This window comes from Takifugu rubripes, chromosome 15, assembly GCF_901000725.2.
Source record: "Takifugu rubripes chromosome 15, fTakRub1.2, whole genome shotgun sequence".
NCBI classification, from domain to species: domain Eukaryota; kingdom Metazoa; phylum Chordata; class Actinopteri; order Tetraodontiformes; family Tetraodontidae; genus Takifugu; species Takifugu rubripes.
In genome coordinates, this window is record NC_042299.1 from 10,381,694 (window position 1) to 10,400,927 (window position 19,234).

At 44.8% G+C, this 19,234-nt stretch overlaps 1 protein-coding gene and 1 long non-coding RNA gene across 3 annotated transcripts; one reads left to right on the forward strand and one right to left on the reverse strand.

Annotated features, from left to right (window-relative positions):
• The first annotated feature begins 4,195 nt into the window (after positions 1-4,195).
• On the forward strand, positions 4,196-19,037 carry elnb (elastin b). Of its 2 annotated transcripts, XM_029848133.1 has the most exons (39): positions 4,196-4,349; positions 6,928-7,062; positions 7,207-7,965; positions 8,064-8,084; positions 8,196-8,348; positions 9,673-9,744; positions 9,821-10,351; positions 10,561-10,623; positions 10,704-10,751; positions 10,812-10,874; positions 10,945-10,992; positions 11,090-11,152; positions 11,232-11,279; positions 11,410-11,577; positions 11,650-11,748; positions 11,844-11,876; positions 11,951-12,001; positions 12,329-12,493; positions 12,578-12,622; positions 12,840-12,884; positions 12,967-13,059; positions 13,156-13,179; positions 13,368-13,412; positions 13,507-13,650; positions 13,746-13,892; positions 13,979-14,017; positions 14,115-14,171; positions 14,244-14,465; positions 14,564-14,614; positions 14,700-15,224; positions 15,304-15,330; positions 15,587-16,024; positions 16,143-16,166; positions 16,234-17,010; positions 17,167-17,232; positions 17,424-17,462; positions 17,548-17,571; positions 17,748-17,813; positions 17,896-19,037. In XM_029848133.1, the coding sequence occupies exons 1-39, from the start codon at positions 4,274-4,276 to the stop codon at positions 17,937-17,939; spliced, it is 5,538 nt and encodes a 1,845-aa protein (XP_029703993.1). In that variant the 5' UTR covers positions 4,196-4,273; the 3' UTR covers positions 17,940-19,037. The 2 variants fall into 2 exon arrangements, with proteins under 2 accessions (XP_029703993.1, XP_029703994.1); XM_029848134.1 differs by lacking the exon at positions 12,578-12,622.
• LOC115252611 (uncharacterized) lies at positions 15,081-15,717 on the reverse strand. Its single transcript, XR_003890939.1, has 3 exons — positions 15,602-15,717; positions 15,386-15,477; positions 15,081-15,196 (listed from the first exon to the last, which is right to left on the reverse strand). It is a non-coding gene; the product is annotated as an uncharacterized lncRNA (long non-coding RNA).
• Positions 19,038-19,234: the final 197 nt, after the last annotated feature.

Here is a 19,234-nt window from a genome sequence, read left to right on the forward strand (position 1 = left end):
ACCGCACCCACACATTGAAATCTGTCTCACTCGTAAATACTTAATGAAATGCAGTTTAAGTCGCGGAAAAATTACATTCCGGTTCACACTTAGCACAGCTTGCGGGTGTGCGGCTCTGCCATTCCAGCCTAATCACTCCCTGCGTGTATTTGTTATGCTCACGTATCTGCAGTCCAGCCAGCACGGCTGCTGGTGCCTGAGGCCGGGACGCATTAACGTGATGTCAAACAAGTCCGGTCAACAAAGCCCCGGTTGTTACCGTGAAGTTGTTCTTTTTACGTCTTCTGGCTGAACCGAGCCGAACGAGGACAAAGTCGCCGGAATCTAAGTTAGGAAATAGTTCCGAGAGCCAGCGTTTGTGTACTTTGTCCTGAAACGGAGCTTCTAGAACCGACTTGGGGGAGATTAGCAAAAAGTTAGGCTTGCTTGTCGTTCTCCCACACCGAGCTCGACTACCCGTGGTTTGGGTCGGTTACAGCTTTTAAGTGCATCCTTAAATGTGTGTCTTGTCAGAAGGACACCTCTGTTCAGATGACTTCAGACTGTAGGCTGTCGGGTCAGTCTGTCCTGACCCTCACACACTCTCTCGCTCATCACCGTGTTTTCAGCCTTGTTCCAGTCGTTTTTCCACGTTGATGCATTTTTGGACAGCGCCGCCTGTATGTTTGCATGTCGTTCTGGTTATTTCCTACCCTCTGGGAATAACCCCCCCTCATTAAATGTCGTGTTAGTAATTAGTGACATCATGCTGTTTACCTCGTCTGATGTCAGACTCAGATGCTGGTTGTGATGTAAAGCCAGTGTATTTATATGCTGTGGGCAAATATTATGGGATTAGGAGCCAGAAGGCACCTCTCTGGGGGATCGGTAAGGGTTTCCAAAGCTCTTGCTGCATTAATTGGGCCACTTTTATAAATTCTTCTTCACTCAATGAGTTAATGTTCCCTCCCAAATTATACCAATACAAACTGTGACTATTTCAAGTTTTGCTTTTTCTTTTGTAAAAGCAGTTGCGCTCACCACCTGTCAGAGTTCGGAGGGAGAAAAAACTAACGTCACAAACAAATCACATAAAGCATCTTTTGACCAACATTGTCGACCAATTGTGCTTGCCAGTAAAGCACAATTTGCAGAAAGTGAAGTAAATGATAGGGTTCATATTGCACTTTAAATGTCTTTAGCTAGCAAAAAAATACAAATTGCCAGTACTACAATGAGGTGTAGGAGACTCCGACACCCACACAGCAGAAATAAGGGAGGAGAAGCTGAGGAGCAGGTGGTGAAGGTGGCGCCAACAGCAGGATCATCTCAGGCAGCCTCCCAGTGTACAACAATTCATCCAAGACAAAGTTCGTCGACATATAAACTAACGCACGTGAACCCAACCGTTAACCACTGGGTCAATAAAATTAACCTCTCCACGGATTAGGTGAGGGATGATTTACACTTGGATCCAGTACGCGCCTGTCTGGATCCCACCGTGCTGCCAAAAATCAGTTTTTCCACATTAACTCACATTAAAAGGGCTTATGTTTGGCTCAAGACCTGCAGATTTGCAGAGGTAATTCTTCACCACCGAGCAGCAGTGAAAGTTAATCCCACCCAGCCTTTTAACCTGATAGTCATCAGCTCCTCACATAGTTCATCACGTAAAACAATTTGTAAAACAAGTGTACATGTCAGTATTTGTGTCTCGCTATCTGTCTGTCTGGGTCATGCTCTTTCTATGCCCCTCTTGTCCCCTTTCTCCATCTTTTCCCTTTCTTCCTTTTTCTATCATTTGCCTTTACCCCACCCCAGAGCAGTAAATATCTGCCCTGGTGGGGTGAGCAGTCCTCTTGCAGAGACATACACAAACGCCCATATATAGGCAGCAGACGTTAGGTAAACGCTAGGTAGACGTTAGGTAAACTTCCAATGAGCCCAATTTAGTCTTCTTCATTTGCAACGCCAGCTCAGAGAAACATGAATTAGACTGGGTGGATGGATGTTGGACGTGCACAGCAGGTGCACGAGAGACGTGTGCCCTCGCAGCCGAGAGCGTGAAAGCGCATGCAAAGGATGCAATTTACACACCGCGGCGACCGTATTAATTTAAAGAAAAACACCTCGGCCTCGGTTTCAGCATAACTTTGGCAAACTGTGTGCAGCTCTGTGCCAGTTTCTTTCTTTCTTTTCTTAGTCATGCGCTCTGCAGGCCAAATTCTGACAACATGATGTCATGTCTACATGTTTTCACTGTAAGTACAGTTAAGAGATATATTGAAAAGCAGAAGACAGTGAAACATTGCAAATTCAGCCTGCGTAGAGTAGATAAGACAACATCCTTTGAAGAGGAACCAAGAACCTTTTTTTAGCTCAGGATGTTGTGCATACTTTCACTCAAGCTTTTCCCACTCATGTTTCTATCGTGAAACACACGAGTGCACGTGAATGAAGTGCGATGCAGCCTCACAGCTCTGTCTGCATTAACTGTTATTTTCAGCACTGATTAATGCACAAGACGCAACAGTTTACCCAGATTCCAGGCTGATGCACTGCAGATTTTCTATTGTTCAGCCAACAGTTCAAAAGCCAAACACTGTTCACCGACTACCCTGGGTGACAAAGGCAAGCTGCAAATGTTTGGCATTTCTGCCTGAAAAATGACTGAATTGAAACAATTATCAAAACAACTGGATTAGCAGTTGCGAGAGCAAAAAAATTAGTCCATCTTCGAAACTGCGCTGCGTTACATTTCAGCTCGTAATGTTTGGCCTCTCTGCTTTGAGTTTAGATTTGCGTTAATTTAACCAACACTTTGACCAATAAATGTCGGCGTGTGTCTCTGTGGTTTTGCCGTTTACTGTTGCTCATAACCAGGTCACGCTGCGCACATGGACAAAGCAATGAGTGTTTCTCGTTATCTGCATTTGAAAAGAATTAGTGACTTCAAAATGTTTAACCTGTTTATGCGTGGCTTTGAAAACAAGGGTCCCTGAATGACTATGCAGTTCCATCAAACCTGAACCCAAAGCAATAAACCTACAGTTTAAGACCAATTATGGGTGCTCAGGTAGCATTGCGGTGCATTGTCGAAGTAACGCACACATAAAATGCATGCGCTAATGTAGCTGTGCGAGCGCACAGCTATACAAACATACTATACACGGTTTATAATTGACTCGTTTTGGGGAAGAACTCCAAGAAAGCCAAATGGTTTCTTTATATGATCACATCTCAGAAACATTTGCCACATACCAGACTGGCATAACTCCCATTAGGCTCGGCTGCAGCCGTTTATTCAGAGCCTTTAATCATTTATTTGAGACCCCGTAGTCTGTAACACGAGCAGGCTCGCTAATGAGATCACCGTCCTCATCGAGAGGAGACGCTTGGTTGATCAAAGGTGAACAGGATGAACCTGAAGGGCCTGGTCCAAGGGTCAATTAAACCATCATTTACGCTGAATCTCTGTGCATCCTTTGTCTCTCTATCGATGGATGCTGCAACTGAAGACCCTTCGTGTTTAGCCATCATTACTGTAGCTCATTTACTTCATATGTTTGTGCGCCCATTACCTCCAGACAAAAAAAAAAAAAAAATCAGAATCTGGCCAGATTAAGACTTCGACCCACAGGAACTGGGACAGAACCAGCCAGCCCAAACATGGAGAAAACCCCAGCAATGCAACTGGTTGGGGGAAAAAAATGCCCTGATTGTTTCCAGGTAGGCTGGCTGGTGCTGGTGTTGCCATCGCTGCTGCTGGAACAAACGAATATGAGGCAAGTGAGACCTCTGACAGTGACTTTTATCATGACCAACCTATGGAATGAAACATGACCCATGTAGTCTAAGGCTGAAAATGAGCTGCATGGTCCTTTATTTGAAAATTAAAAAGGGAGAAAAAATGAGCAATGCACATAAGTATGAAGTACTCCATAAATGGACAGCGGAGATTAATGAGCCTAATCGAGCCCGTGTTCCTCGCTTACTGGGCTGACAGGCTTCTGGCAGGGCTCCCTGTTTTTTTTCAGGTGTCTGGAAAGTGAAAGGACCCCCCCTTTTATGGTTTAGGGGCTTTATGGTTTAATGTCTGATGTGTTTTAGCTTTCCTTGTCTATCACTCTGTACTAACCAATTGCACAGTGTCCTGTCTTGCATCCTGCCCCCCCTCTTTTTTTCTCTGCTCACTCTGGTTTTCCCTCCTCTCCCAAGGCCTCATTGAGCCCTGATAGGCTTGCTGGGGATAAAACCTGGAGCTTAGGAGAGGAGAGGGACATTTGGGAGCAAGATGGCAAGGGGGACGGTGGTCACGTACCTACATGGAGTCCTTCTTCTGGCTCTGTGGAAACCGTCGTTACAAGGAGGTGGGTCATCTTTTCTGCATCCAGCTGTGCAGCACCTGTAGATCCAGTCATGTTTAGGTTTTGTGGCAGGCAAGGCACAATCTCTAGCAGCTGACTGCACCTTCTATAGGATATTGGGTTCCGAAAGCCTCATCTGATACAGTGATGGCATTAAGTTAAAATCAAAACTATAATGAGTCTTATTATAGGTTCATTATGGTAAAAATGACCATTGTAAGTGATCTGCACTGACCTGAATTCGATTTTTGCAGGATTAAACTCTTCATCAGAGTTACGATGATGAAATGAGAGAGAGAGAGAAAGAGAAACAAATATGTGGACGGACCTGTTGTCTGTTTACCTAAAGGCCAACGTTCTCTGATGCAATATGACTGGAGAGAATTAGACTGAGCTAATGTTGGACAAACCTTTCCTGCGTCCAAATGGCTTTTATGTGTGCTGAGAGCTTTGAGAGTGCAAAGCTTGCAGTGTTTTTTCTAGCAACTGACAAAAAGCTGTCATTGTTGGATTATCAAATCAAATGATGTAACCACCCACAAATTTGTTCTAAAAGATGGACAGATGCGCAGTATTCAGTTTCCAGGTATTTGTCTGGATAGAAGACAGAGATCAATCTAGATGATGACCCTCAACAAAACCGCGTTATAACCTTACATGCTCTCTGTGGCTTTCAAATCCCAGATGTATTGTTCGGTTCTGACTCCTCGTGAGGCATGACATCAGGACAAAAGTATAGTTAGAGGACAGCTCAAGTTTAATGAGGTGTTACAGCTCATTAAAAAATGTAATCAGGTCCGTGTGGTCCAGATCTCATCTGGCCACGGGGCAAACTACGAAGACATTTAAACACACTCCGGCTTTCTTGGTTGGAGCAGGTTCAACAATCCCTGCAGCCCGAGTTAGAGACGAGTTCAAGAACATGTTTACCAATTTAACCCAGATTTTCTGCTTCTGGCTCTGTGCATGTTCCCATAAAAAGAACTGTTTTATTCTAAAAAGAACTCCTCTCTGCCTCCTATTTCAGAGAAGAAGGACAGATTGTTATCGAATGGGCTAAGAGCTTTTCTAGATTGGTTTATTTCTGATGTGACACTAACATTGGGGAGCTATTAAACCCTAAATTTCCTACATGAGGTACAAACATTTTGCGGTACTATGTGACACAGTGTTGGGAAAGTGGTTTAATTTCCTCTATGTCTGCTTATCTGGGTCTGGGTCAGGGGGCAGCAGAGCAAAGTCACCTGGTACTCACCAACAAACCACTCGCTGACCATGAGGGTGAGGCACTGAGGAGGTTACGCTGATCTGTGGTTGGCTTCTCTGTGTCTTTGTGAATAAATATGTGTCTGTCTTCACAATAAAAAGCCAAAACAGTCAAAAATTCAAGATATACAAATTTCAAAACACAGTGTTATTCTGTCCTTTTAAAGGTGCCATTAATGCGGTCTTTTAAGAAAGTCATCAGTGTAAACGCCCTCTAATAGTAGCTATCAATTCATTTTGATGGCAAAAGAGAATAAAAAAAGTGTTTTTGGCACCAAAATATCGATAAATAGTCATTACACTATAATCCTGTCCATTCGCTCTCTCATCCTTCTTATTTCATCACCACATTAGTAAAACACAAGTGACCAAAGCACTATTTACATACTAAGCCACTAGTGTACCCGGTAACCAGGATGCATAATGATTTTCACCTGCTATCAACACAAAGACTTGGAAGCAGCAACAGCACTGAAAGAGGATAATCAGTAACTAATGCCAATGTCTTCAGAGGTGGCTGGAACGACCAAGTAATTTATTCATTTTTAGCACAACCCAGCAGTAAAAATGATGAGAGGACCGCATCACAAGAGCGGCAAATACGTAGAGTGAAATCATGGTCATAAAACAAGGCAAACAATGAGAGTAGTGAGATGTTATTGTCACTGCTAAAGTAAAGTGAGTCATATCAAATACAAAAAGCCCCTCTAATATTTTTTGACATGGTGGGGGCTGTGTTTATACTCTGCAGGCTTCAGCAGACAGAGATGAATGACTGAGCAATAATGTTATTTATTGTGTGTTATTAATGTGCTGAACATGACATTGTGTGAGTCAGTCATTCACATTCTTTAGGAATCCCGAAGGCCTTTTTTATTTAACATCTGGATTTAGGGCAAATAAACTTTTCCTTTTATAGTTTCTTACTCTGTGTGATTCTATTTTTGGGTGATATGGTTTGTGAAGCTGAATGTAGGTGCAGGGCAATGTAAGAATTATGATGAAGGACGCATGAATCAAAGTTGGTTAGTTGCCACAAAGAGAGACATCACAGGATGTAGAAGGAACAGCACATGCACACACACAGACACACACACAGAGACACACACACAGCTGTTTCACCTCTGCATGTGAGGTATTTCTCCCAGTAAAATGTGATGCTCTTTACTACATTTAAATAGTTTGAGAATGAAAAAAAAAAGTATGCCAATTTAGCCCCAAACCGTTGCTAATAAATTCCAATTTCAATTTGTTCTGGCTCAATAAACATGTTACACTATTAAATTGTGTGTATACAACTGAATCTTTCCCACAGGCGTTTATGTACCTGCTGGTGGAGCAACAGGAACTGGAGCTGGAACAGGTGGGGCTGGAGCTGGATTTGGCCCTGGTGGAGCTGGGACAGGGTTGCAGCCTGGTGGAGGAGCAGGACCTGGGACTGGAGGATTAGGTAACTTGACAACAGGAGCAGTTGCTGGAACTAATAGTTTCATTTTGAATTCCATCATTAAAATACTGTAAATAAATGAGAACATATTGACTTATGTGACCTAATGAAAATAAATTCAGCAACCTAATTACCTTTTTTCACAAGGCGGTTACGGCGGACAAGGTCCTCAAGGTCTCGGCCCTGGAGGAATTAGACCTGGTGGAGTTGGCCCCGGTGGATTTGGCCCAGGAGGAGTCGGTCCAGGAGGGGTTGGCCCTGGTGGATTTGGCCCAGGAGGAGTCGGTCCAGGAGGGGTTGGCCCTGGTGGATTTGGCCCAGGAGGAGTCGGTCCAGGAGGGGTTGGCCCTGGTGGATTTGGCCCAGGGGGAGTTGGTCCAGGGGGGGTTGGCCCTGGTGGATTTGGCCCAGGAGGAGTCGGTCCAGGAGGGGTTGGCCCTGGTGGATTTGGCCCAGGGAAGGTTGGTCCAGGGGGGGTTGGCCCTGGTGGATTTGGCCCAGGGGGGGTTGGTCCAGGGGGGGTTGGCCCTGGTGGATTTGGCCCAGGGGGAGTTGGCCCTGGTGGATTTGGCCCAGGAGGGGTTGGCCCTGGTGGATTTGGCCCGGGGGGAGTTGGCCCAGGAGGGGTTGGCCCTGGTGGATTTGGCCCAGGAGGGGTTGGCCCTGGTGGATTTGGCCCAGGAGGAGTCGGTCCAGGAGGGGTTGGCCCTGGTGGATTTGGCCCAGGAGGAGTTGGTCCCGGAGGGGTTGGCCCTGGTGGATTTGGCCCAGGAGGAGTCGGTCCAGGAGGGGTTGGCCCTGGTGGATTTGGCCCAGGAGGAGTCGGTCCAGGAGGGGTTGGCCCAGGTGGATTTGGCCCAGGAGGAACTGGCCCTGGAGGTTTAAGACCAGGCACTTTTGGTCCAGGTAGTTGAAGTATGAGAAATGAGGATGTTAACATCTACAGACTTAATGTTTTTACTGTAAATATGATGACTCTTTTATTAACTGCTTTTCCTTTACAGGTGGAAAACCTCCAAAAACAGGTAAGAGTCCTGTTCAGGATGGATCATTTACAAACATTTACAAACCCGCTGTGCAGGAATAAGCCTTCAGTGTCACATAATGACTTTTTTGCATTACTGTTGTCTATGGAGGGGGTTACGGCAATCTTGGGGGAGTGTTAGGAGGCTTTGGTACAGGACCGGGAGGTACTGGAGGAGGAATTGGACCAGGTGGTTTTGGACCAGGTGGTGCTGGAAACTATGGAACTGGGCCTGGAGGTGTTGGTCCAGGTGGCCAAGGCACAGGTATGGAGCACAAAAACCCTCTGTCTCTTTGACACTCAACAAACAGGCCCAGCCCAACAATTATACTTTAACTTAGTCCCAAAACAGAACCACCAGTTGTCACTTCCTTTATGTGAGCTTTACAATAAGTGGAAGTTTGTTCTTCTGCACCATAAATATTGTTCATGTATTCAGTTTAAAGCAGCAGGATATGGCTTACATACGTGTACCATTATTTCACTTCCTGATTACCGTGAGCATATAACCTACTTTGAGGCCACTTTCCCTTAGGAACACACATACAGTGATAAAGGCTAATGTTTCAGGCATGGCAGCTCTCTGATAAATGTTGGAAGGCATTACGTCAGCCAAAGGGACTAATTTACTTTGGAATTTCAGGCCACTCTGTTTGTCATACCTCAAACGTGCATGCTGCCAGTGCAGTGCAGGATGAGGAACGAGGCTGATAGTATCCAAATTAATCTTTAGAGGTTAAGCTTTTGCTTTTTCTGTGTAACCTTTTAAAATCCAAGTACTATATCAATGTTTGGAAACTAGGTCAGTGAGGACCAAGTCATGTATCACCCTTTAAATTTACTAAAATCTGGGCTTCTCTGTCCAATGAATGGTACTTGCTACGCCTATCTGACTGCAGCTAGCATGTTTTTGCATTGTCTTCTCTGAGAATCCATCCTGGTTCGCCTGTCCAACCCAAGAGAATGGTAATTACACCCCATCTGTAGAAAAAAATATAAACTTCGCTGCCAAAAGAAAGACTGGACCTAAAATCTTATATATCTATGTCTCATCTGCATTCCTTTAAGTGGGGTTAGAGAATTTAATTTATAGATTGATCTGGCAATATTTTTTAGATCTTGGTTGTTTTTCCTCTTTTCTCACACAGGCTTTTCTTCCTTGTCTGCCTCTTTCTGACACAATCACACTCAAACCCTGTAAGAGATTTAAAAGTCAAACAAGCACACTTCAATCAAGCTTTCAAAACCTTTGAGTATAAGATAATCCTTATAGGCGTTCTCTAAGGCAGCCATCGTATATGTATAGAGTTACCAAAGGGTGGAGCAGACGACATGTTGAATTAATTATTGTGTGACAAAGTGTATTCTGATAAAAGCAAGCATGGGAAGAACTAATTAAGCTTTCTCAGACCGAAGGCCTGGAGCCCTAATAGTTACAAGTTAAGTAGTGAGTTGTTTGCAATAAAGTAGGTTTAAATTTTAGGTTATAAAGTGCCTCAGTCAACAGGTAGGAGGATCAGAGGAGAATTGTTCTACTACGTGTATTTGTGTTTTTTATATGTGTCAATCAAGCCTCTGCCCTGGTTCAGGTGGTTATGGAGGTTATGGACCAGGCGGTGCCGGTCAATACCCAGGAAGTGGACTGAAACCTCCTAAAACAGGTATTTCTGGCTACTAATGGATAGCAGATAGTTTTTAATTACTAGAATGACTAAATTATGAATTGTTTTATCTTAGGTGGAGCTGGAACTTCACTTGGGGGAACTGGCTATGGGCCTGGCGGTGCAGGATTTGGACCTGGAGGGTCAGGAGTAAGGCCTGGTGGAACAGGATTTGGGCCTGGTGGTGCAGGCATTGGGCCTGGTGGAACAGGATTCGGGCCTGGTGGTGCAGGCATTGGGCCTGGTGGAACAGGATTCGGGCCTGGTGGTGCAGGCATTGGGCCTGGTGGAACAGGATTCGGACCAGGAGGAACAGGGTTTGGGCCTGGTGGACAAGGATTTGGTCCAGGAGGTGCAGGAGTTGGCCCTGGTGGAACAGGATTCCGGCCTGGTGGTGCAGGAGTTGGCCCTGGTGGAACAGGGTTTGGGCCTGGTGGTGCAGGAGTTGGACCTGGAGGAACTGGGTTTGGACCTGGTGGTGCAGGAGTTGGCCCAGGTGGAACAGGGTTTGGGCCTGGTGGTGCAGGAGTTGGACCTGGAGGAACAGGATTTGGGCCTGGTGGTGCAGGATTCGGACCCGGAGGGACTGGACTCGGTCCCGGGGGAGGTAAATAATGTGATTCAAGTTATTTGAAAAAATTAACACATATATATAAAAAGCAAACATTAAATCTAAGATAGGAATCAAACATGTTCTGTTCAGATATACATTGTAAATTAATATTTGAAAATGCAGTATCATTATTATTAAAATGTGTTTAATACTCATATTCCAACATAGTTTTTATCAGATGATTTATCCTATTTCAATCCCAGTGCTGCCACAGACTGGTGGAGGTACTGGAGGAACAACTGGTGGGAAAGCATCAAAACTTCCTGGTAAAGTCTAAAACAAGACTTTTAAAACAATATTCAGCTGATAAAGAAAAAAAATCAAGTACAAACACTGAATGTTTCAGGAATTGTGATGCCTGGACCCTACCAAGGTGGCTACGTACCAGGCCAAGGTAAGTGAGCAGAACATAAGTCATGAAAAATAGAGATATTTAGGTTTCTTTCTTTTTAAGCGTTTGGAGGCCGTGGAATTCTGCCTGGGGTGGCTATAGGATCTGGACTTGGAACTCAAAATGGTGCGCTAATGAGCCTTGAGCCCTGGAAAAAAAATGCCTGGAATAAAACTTTATGCCTTTTTGTTCACAGGAGCTGGAGTGCTTGGACAAGGTGGCATCGGACCAGGAGGCACAAGCAGTGAGTGTCCTGAGGCTCCATCCTCGCTGAAAATATTCATGGCAGAGATCCAGTATTTTACACAACGATTATCTCCGTCATAAATGTTTCATTTTAGATGGTCGCGGGCAGCCATTGCCTGGAGTTATCCGTGGTTACCCTCTCATTTCACCAAAATTAGGTATATAATGCAAACAGAAAACATAGTAAACCATCTGGACGTACAAGTATAAGGTATAAACCTATTCTTTAAAATACAGGTGTGGGAAAAGCCAATAAAAGTCCAGCCAAAGTAGCCGCTAAATACGGTAAAGACACACACTCAGACAAACCTCTATTATAATGCTGATGCACAAGTGCATCAAGCATCTGAGATTGTAAAATGTTTTATAGACGGAGTTGTGAAACATGAGCAATTCTGATCATTAACCTCACCAGGCATTGCTGCAGCTGGAGGCCTTGGAGGAGTGCTTGGCATTGGTGCTGGACCTGGTTCTGTTGGTGGTATTGGTCCTGGCGGTGCTGGCATTGGCCCAGGAGGAACTGGTTATGGTCCTGGATTAGGAGTTGGCCCTAATGCTGGTGGTGTTGGCTTTGGACCTGGAGGTTAGCTGGTTGATGAAGACAATAGTTTAAGCTTCTAAAGGAGGTAAAAATACCTATTTGTCTTCCTATTAGGACTTCCTGCTGGTGGAGTTCTGCCTGGACGTACTGGATTTGGACCTGGTGGATACGGCCCTGGGGTTGGTTATGGACCAGGAGCTGGATATGGACCAGGTTTAGGAATCAATATTAAGTTATATCCAGGATCATCTGCCGTCTAAATTAAAAAAAGGATAAATTGTAAACTTCATTAATTATTTTTATTGCAGGATATGGCTCTGGATTGAAACCTGCTAAATATGGTATTACATTATGTCTTTTTTTATTGAAGGATGGGAGTAAAAAGCAGATTTATTTTAAGTAAATCTTCTTTTAGGCTACGGCTCAACAGGATCTGTTGGAGCAGCTGGAGTTGTACCTGGTAGAGGTGTGTAGCTGAATAAACTGTATTTCTACAACCACACACAGAATATTACGTTATGAGAATTTTAGTTCAAGCTGAGATTTAAACTGGGTCAGAAATCTAAATCATATTTATTGCGCCAACATTTTGATCCGTCCCTTTATTGACCCCTATTGGTGGAAATAGGAATTACAGCAACGGGGAGGTTCCCGGAATTACTTTGTCCTCTTACTCTTAGGAGCAGTTAGCATTTTAAAATATATATGGATTATAATAACGTATTTGCTGATGCAACTTATGTGAAATATTTATTTCCTGAATTTAACAAATTGTATCCATTCTGAACTCCAGACTCCTCTGGTGGTGTTGTACCTGGGGTTGTACCTGGTTCTGGGGGAACTGGCACTGGAGGAGCTAGCACTGGACCCGGTACTAGAACCAGCCCCGGTGGGGCAGGTACCAGCCCTGGCACGTCAGTGAACGGCACCGGCAGCAGAGGCACAACTGGACAAAGTGGTGAGCTTGTGTTTTAAAACATTAAGAACGAATATTATGATGAATTGAAGTTTACATAAGTATCTGCAACTGCTGGATCGGGAGGACGAACTGCACCCACAGGAGGAACGCCATCTTCTGGATCAGATGGTCAGTCTACACTGTTGTCATACATGGGACAAAGAAACTTTATTCGATGTGAAAATTCCTTGAAAACTCTGGAGGCCGGGAACAGAAGGGAACTAAATTAGCTAAAAAAAACATTTTTATTGAGCTTGTGCGTATTTAAATCCCAAGCATATATATGATATGTAGCATATCACATCACTTTCACCTGTTAATGTTGTGAATGCGGCTCTGTTTGCAGGTGACGGCAGCGTAATTGAGGGGTCCGGAAGTTCTGGAGGAGACGGTATGATTAACTCTTGACAATTTGACATGATGTATAAAATGTTGTAATGCAAAAATTGCTTTTGTGACCTTTTTATAAATAGGAGGCCTTGGTGTAACTGGCAGACCAGGGGGTGCAGGAGGTGATGGAGATGGCTTGGGGGGGACAGGAATCCCCATCATTGCACTAAAACCAGGTAGCAGATGTTTTATTTATGAATCTGTTAAAATACCGGCTCTCTTAGTAAAATGTGTCTTTTCATTTTTAACTTTTGTCTCTCTTTATACACCAGGAGCTAATGGAACTGAAGTGCCAGGTCAGTTTTTAACCATGTTTGTCTGCAAACACCACATCTTCAAATTTAAATCACCTCTTAATGAGGACAAAGTGATGATTTCTGTTCATCCTCTCAAAATCCAAGACAGCTACTTGGTTGTTAGGCCGCATAATAGTAATTTTTTAAAAGTTTGCTGACATTTCTTAAAATTTCTCCTAATTTTGAAGGTGATGGTGGGACCTTACCTGGAGCTAGGCCTCTCAGACCCCCAGGTACACCAATACAAATGATAAATTAACAAGATTAACAACCAAACATTTGCAATTGCTTTTAAAAAAAACACACCATCTACTGACTTGTACCTAGGTGTCCCCAGAGGTGACACCCCAGGTGAAGGAGACGGGGATGGAGGTCCTGATGGAGACAGAGATCGCACCGGATCCAGAGGACCTACAGGAGCAGCAGGGGGAACAGGTGGGACTCCTACAGCTGGAACTGGAGTTAGACCAGGTAATGCATATTTGAGACTAGGGGACACACAGAAAACACCATTGTTATCTCTGGACATTATCTGTTATGTTTGATTATGTTTGTTAATTAAACAGGAAGCGGCCCTGGCGGGTCCACCATTGGGGGTGTAGGTCCAGGTGGTGGAGTGGCTGTAGGAGGTAGTGGGGGAAGAGGTCCAGCACTTGGGGCAGGAGGTTTGCCACTTGGAGCCGGTGGAGTAGGAGGCCTTAAACCTGGAAAAAGTCAGTTATGTGCACGTGTTTCTTTAGATTTTTTGTCCTAAGCCAACACAGTCATATTACAATGATGTTGTTTGTATTTATTTTAGACTATGGTGCTGGTGCATTTGGAATTTTACCAACTGGAGGTTTGCCATCATGATCATTATAATTTGATCTAAATCAAGTCAAATGAATCAAACATTCCTACACAGTTTCATCTGCATGTGTCTTTTCCCCCTTTAGGCATACGTTACCCCACCGGGGCTGGAGTGGGTCCAGGAGCACTAAAACCGGGCAAAGGTTCAAAAAAACTTCCATTAGCATTCTTAAGTCTCTTCTACATTTTTCCAAATTTGTACATTCTTTCAACAGTTTATGGGGCCCTTGGTGCATTAGGCCAAGGTAGAGTTGGACCTGGCACTTACGGAACTGGTCCTGGCGGCTATGGTACTGGACCAGGAGGCTACGGAGGCAGAGGTGTTGGTCCTGGAGGTGCCCTTGGAATTGGGGGTGTTGGTCCAGGAGGTGTAGGAGGTGGTCTAGGAGGACTTGGTAGAGGCCCTGGAGGATACGGTGTTGGGGTGGGCCCTGGTGGTACGTGCTGTGTGAAACAAAACCAGATGCATCAGTTTAAATATTTAATTTCTCATGTTATTATGCTAATTGTGTATTTTGAATGCCCCGTTAATTAGGTACAAGATATGGTCCAGGTCAGGGACAGGGAAATGGCAAACCACCTAAAAGTATGACAATAGCTGAGAGATATAATCATAAACACAACAGAAATATATTTTGGATAAATCTTAAGAATTGTTGTTGTTTTTTTAGATTATGGAGCAGGACCTGCTGGTACTGGGATAGGGCCTGGTGTCTACGGGACAGGACCAGGCGGAGCTGGTTCTCGGCCAGGAGGCTTTGGACCAGGAGGCTTCGGGCCAGGAGGCTTTGGACCAGGAGGTGTTGGTCCAGGAGGCTTTGGACCAGGAGGTGTTGGACCAGGAGGCTTTGGACCAGGAGGTGTTGGACCAGGAGGCTTTGGACCAGGTGGGATTGGTCCTGGCACTACCAGCGGCGGTAGTTATGGACCAGGTGGAACTAGACCAGGTGGTTATGGACCTGGCACTGGTGGTATTGGCACAGGCCCAGCTGGCACGGGACCAGGAGGATTTGGCCCAGGTGGGATTGGTCCTGGCGCGACCGGTGGTGGTAGTTATGGACCAGGTGGCATCGGACCCGGTGGATATGGGCCCAGCACAGGACCAGGTGGCTATGGACCAGGAGGAGCAGGGACTGGGCCTGGTATTTATACTCCTGGTGGGCAAGGACTGGGCAAGAATAAACCATCCAAATCAGGTAAGAGTTAAACAGGAAAAGTAGCATTTCATTATCTTATATGTTTGTTTTTTAAATATGAGGTATTTTTTTGTTACAGGCTATGGTGGAGCTGGCTTTGGACAAGGTTAGGAACTCGTTCTGTTTTGTATAGATGTGGCTATACAAATTAAATTTTATACCTTACAGGATGTAACACTGGTGTATAATGATGTCACTTCCTCTGCCGTTCCAGTGTAAAATTGAATGTAAAATACTGCTTAAATATCACTTCCTGAAAAGGTTTTAGTGAAAGAAACAAACCATAAAACTCCAGGATGATCTCAATATTACTGAGTAAATAGCTGCACTATGATCATGTTGTATTTTTATACTTAAACTAGGTACAGCAGTAGGACCTGGTGCCACAGGAACTGGGCCTGGTACATATGGACCTGGTGGTTTTGGTCCCGGGGGTGTTCGACCAGGTGGTACAGGAACGGGAACCGGAGGCTTTGGACCAGGAGGAGCTGGCATAGGAATAGGAGGATTCGGACCAGGAGGAGCTGGTACAGGACCCGGAGGCTTCGGACCAGGAGGAGCTGGTACAGGACCCGGAGGCTTCGGACCAGGAGGAGCTGGTACAGGACCTGGAGGCTTTGGACCAGGAGGTGCTGGTACAGGACCTGGAGGCTTTGGACCTGGAGGAGCTGGTACAGGACCTGGAGGCTTTGGACCAGGAGGCGCTGGTACAGGACCTGGAGGCTTTGGACCAGGTGGTGCTGGCATAGCAACAGGCGGGTTTGGACCTGGAGGTGTAGGAAAAATTAAATCTAAATCCGGTAATTATTGACATCATAATAACTGCGATACCAATACTAAGTGTGTTGATGGTGGCATCACTCTTACATATATTTACAGTACATTTACAATAATGAATGAACATTGTTTTCAACCCAGGTTATGGAGCAGGATATGGAACAGGTGAGGGGCCCTTTAAAGGCTTTGTGTGTGTGGCGTAAAATTGTGGTCATTGAACTGTTTCTGTCAGGAGTTTTAGGAGGAGGCACCGGAGGTGGTCCTGCTGGAGTGGGACCTGGTGGCTTTGGTCCAGGAGGTGCTGGAACCGGTGGCTTTGGTCCAGGAGGTGCTGGAACCGGTGGCTTTGGACCAGGAGGTGCTGGAACCGGTGGTTTTGGCCCAGGAGGTGCAGGGACCGGTGGTTTTGGCCCAGGAGGTGCTGGAACTGGTGGCTTTGGTCCTGGAGGTGCTGGAACCGGTGGCTTTGGCCCAGGAGGTGCTGGAACCGGTGGCTTTGGTCCTGGAGGTGCTGGAACCGGTGGTTTTGGCCCAGGAGGTGCAGGGACCGGTGGTTTTGGCCCAGGAGGTGCTGGAACCGGTGGTTTTGGCCCAGGAGGTGCAGGGACCGGTGGTTTTGGCCCAGGAGGTGCTGGAACCGGTGGCTTTGGTCCTGGAGGTGCTGGAACCGGTGGTTTTGGCCCAGGAGGTGCAGGGACCGGTGGTTTTGGCCCAGGAGGTGCTGGAACTGGTGGCTTTGGTCCTGGAGGTGCTGGAACCGGTGGCTATGGCCCAGGAGGTGCTGGAACCGGTGGCTTTGGCCCAGGAGGTGCTGGAACCGGTGGCTATGGCCCAGGAGGTGCTGGAACCGGTGGCTTTGGCCCAGGAGGTGCTGGGACTGGCGGCTTTGGTCCAGGAAGCACTGGAATTGGTTCTGGTGGGTTTGGACCCGGTGGACAAGCACTGGGGAGTGGGAAGCCTCCTAAACCTGGCTATGGTTCATCATTAGGAGGAACTGGTTACAGACCAGGTAATATACACTATACAAAAATAATACATCTTAATGATGCTTACTTTTGTACATTTATACTGTCGCTGCCAATAAAATGATCTGTTTAATCTGTATTTTAAAAGATAGAAACTCTTTTGTAATTTAAACTTATCTGCAACCATCTATCTGATGCAGGAGGAGGAATAGGAGGTGCCAGCGGCACTATACTAACAGGACCAGGAGTGGGAGGGGGCTCACAAGGTCAGTATAAAATAATTAACGTAGTATAAAATAATGAATATTATGATGCAATCATTTGGCGTGAGAATATCAGTGCACCGGCACGTAACTTTTAATATTTAGACCACTTTAAGGAAAACACCGCACCCTAGTGGTGGGAGTAGAGACGCGTCACAGTGATGTTGGCTGTAATGGGCCTGTTTCACCAACAGGGGGCGTCGGTCCAGGCTACGGCGGAGGGCAATATCCAGGTAAGCGATGATTATTACACTTAAAAACTGCAATTTTAGAAATTTCCCCTGATTTTTCCAAATACTGAAATGAAACTCTTTTTAGGGTCTGTAGGAGATGGACAGAAATGTGAGTAACAAATCATAAGCATGCATTTTATTTCATATTGTAGTGACCATAATGCAGAGAAATATAAAAAGCCCATTTTTGTGTTAAAATGTCTATGCCTTTAAAATCTATCATACAATGATATTACTGTAGCCCCAGAGTAAGAATAATATGTGTTTTACATGTGTGTCCCTCAGCCATAGCACAGAAGGCAGCCAAATATGCAGCGCTCCAGGCTATACTGGGACCTGGAGGCAACAGAGGTAAATGACTACTTTGCAACAGAACAAGTAATATGCAACATCACTTGTGTGTGAACAACAATTGTCTGTGTCTTGCGTTTAGGTGTGGGCTGTCAGGGTAAATACTGCGGCCGGAGGAGGAAGTAAGAGAGACCAACAGAAAGGAAGCGACCTCATTGAAGAAAAAAAAAAAAGCGGTGCTATTGCATTAACCCAAATGGTAAATGTCTTGTAATCATTGCAGTTAAACCTTCAGCACATTCCAGATCAATTTTATACATGAAACTTTTGAAGATCAACAACTCCCAGCCTGCAATCAAAGACTACTTTTAAAACATGGCCACGTAATCTATACTTCTGTGGGCGATGGCTCCTTCGGACCTGTGTGCATGCCAACACTACGCTTTCTAAACGTTCTGCAAGGTCTCACCTTGTCGGGTCTCCTGTATTTATTAGGCTTACAGTGTAACAATATATCGGTCCAGATGATTCTACAGAGACAAAGACAGAAGCTATTTTGGGGTAAATGCAACAAAAGAGTCTTCACAAGTGGAATCTGTGTGGCATGTCAGGCTGGACGGTCTTTATCTGATTTCAGAAAAGCATTATAATTGTGCTCAGGCGCGAGGGGCCCGATGATCTGCGACTGTTAACACTCGTGATATTCTGCCACACTTTGCAAATTTAGAGGCACTGTTGTATTGTAGCTGAATTTCAGTAATAAATATTGATGTTAACTTTTATTTAACATGTAATTTTTTTTGAATTTTCATTATTCCAATGATGCATTCGATGAAGAAATTATCCAAATTAAATATGAGGTGATCGAAGGTCATGATGGCAATTGAATAGGCTTTTTATTTTGCCTTCTTGTTTTGTTTTTTCAATGGGGGGGTGTTCATGTTTGCTAGTCTTTATAAATTAAGCTATTAAAAGCAAAAAACTCGATGCATTTATGACATTAAATGTTTGACTATGATATTGTGGGTGTGACTTTTAACAGTACTATAAAGAGAAGTGCTAACTCTAACCCTGTTTACTACATTTTCCTCAAATACGTGTAAACATGTAGTTTGTTGGGTCATTTGCAGCGAGTCCCTTCATTCAACTGAACTTTAACTCGTCTCTGTTGTGTTTTGTTCAACTTGCGTTTTAAACATCTGTCTTCAACGCGTGATAGAGGAAATTATTGCACTTTTGTATTCATCGAGACAACGCTGTCTAAAATAAAGAAGTTGCCTTTAACAAAATTGTGTTCCTTATTTAAGTGACGTAAAAGGGTCAACTACTGTATTTTTAACATGCAGAAAGTGGTGAAACAGCGTGGAAGCTGCAGAATTTAGATTGTTACAATGACGAATCTTTAATTTCCGTCTGGTCACGTTTAAAAAGAGAAGCAGGCAACCTGAGTTTTAACTCTAGTGCTTTAAATGAGCTCTCTA

Excerpts from the sequence above, each read along its gene's own strand:
- elnb (XM_029848133.1), top strand. The coding sequence starts at position 4,274 with ATGGCAAGGGGGACGGTGGTCACGTACCTACATGGAGTCCTTCTTCTG. Across the intron at positions 13,651-13,745 it reads TGGAACTGGAGTTAGACCAG|GAAGCGGCCCTGGCGGGTCC; the intron begins GTAATGCATATT and ends TTAATTAAACAG. Across the intron at positions 15,225-15,303 it reads GAATAAACCATCCAAATCAG|GCTATGGTGGAGCTGGCTTT; the intron begins GTAAGAGTTAAA and ends TTTTTGTTACAG.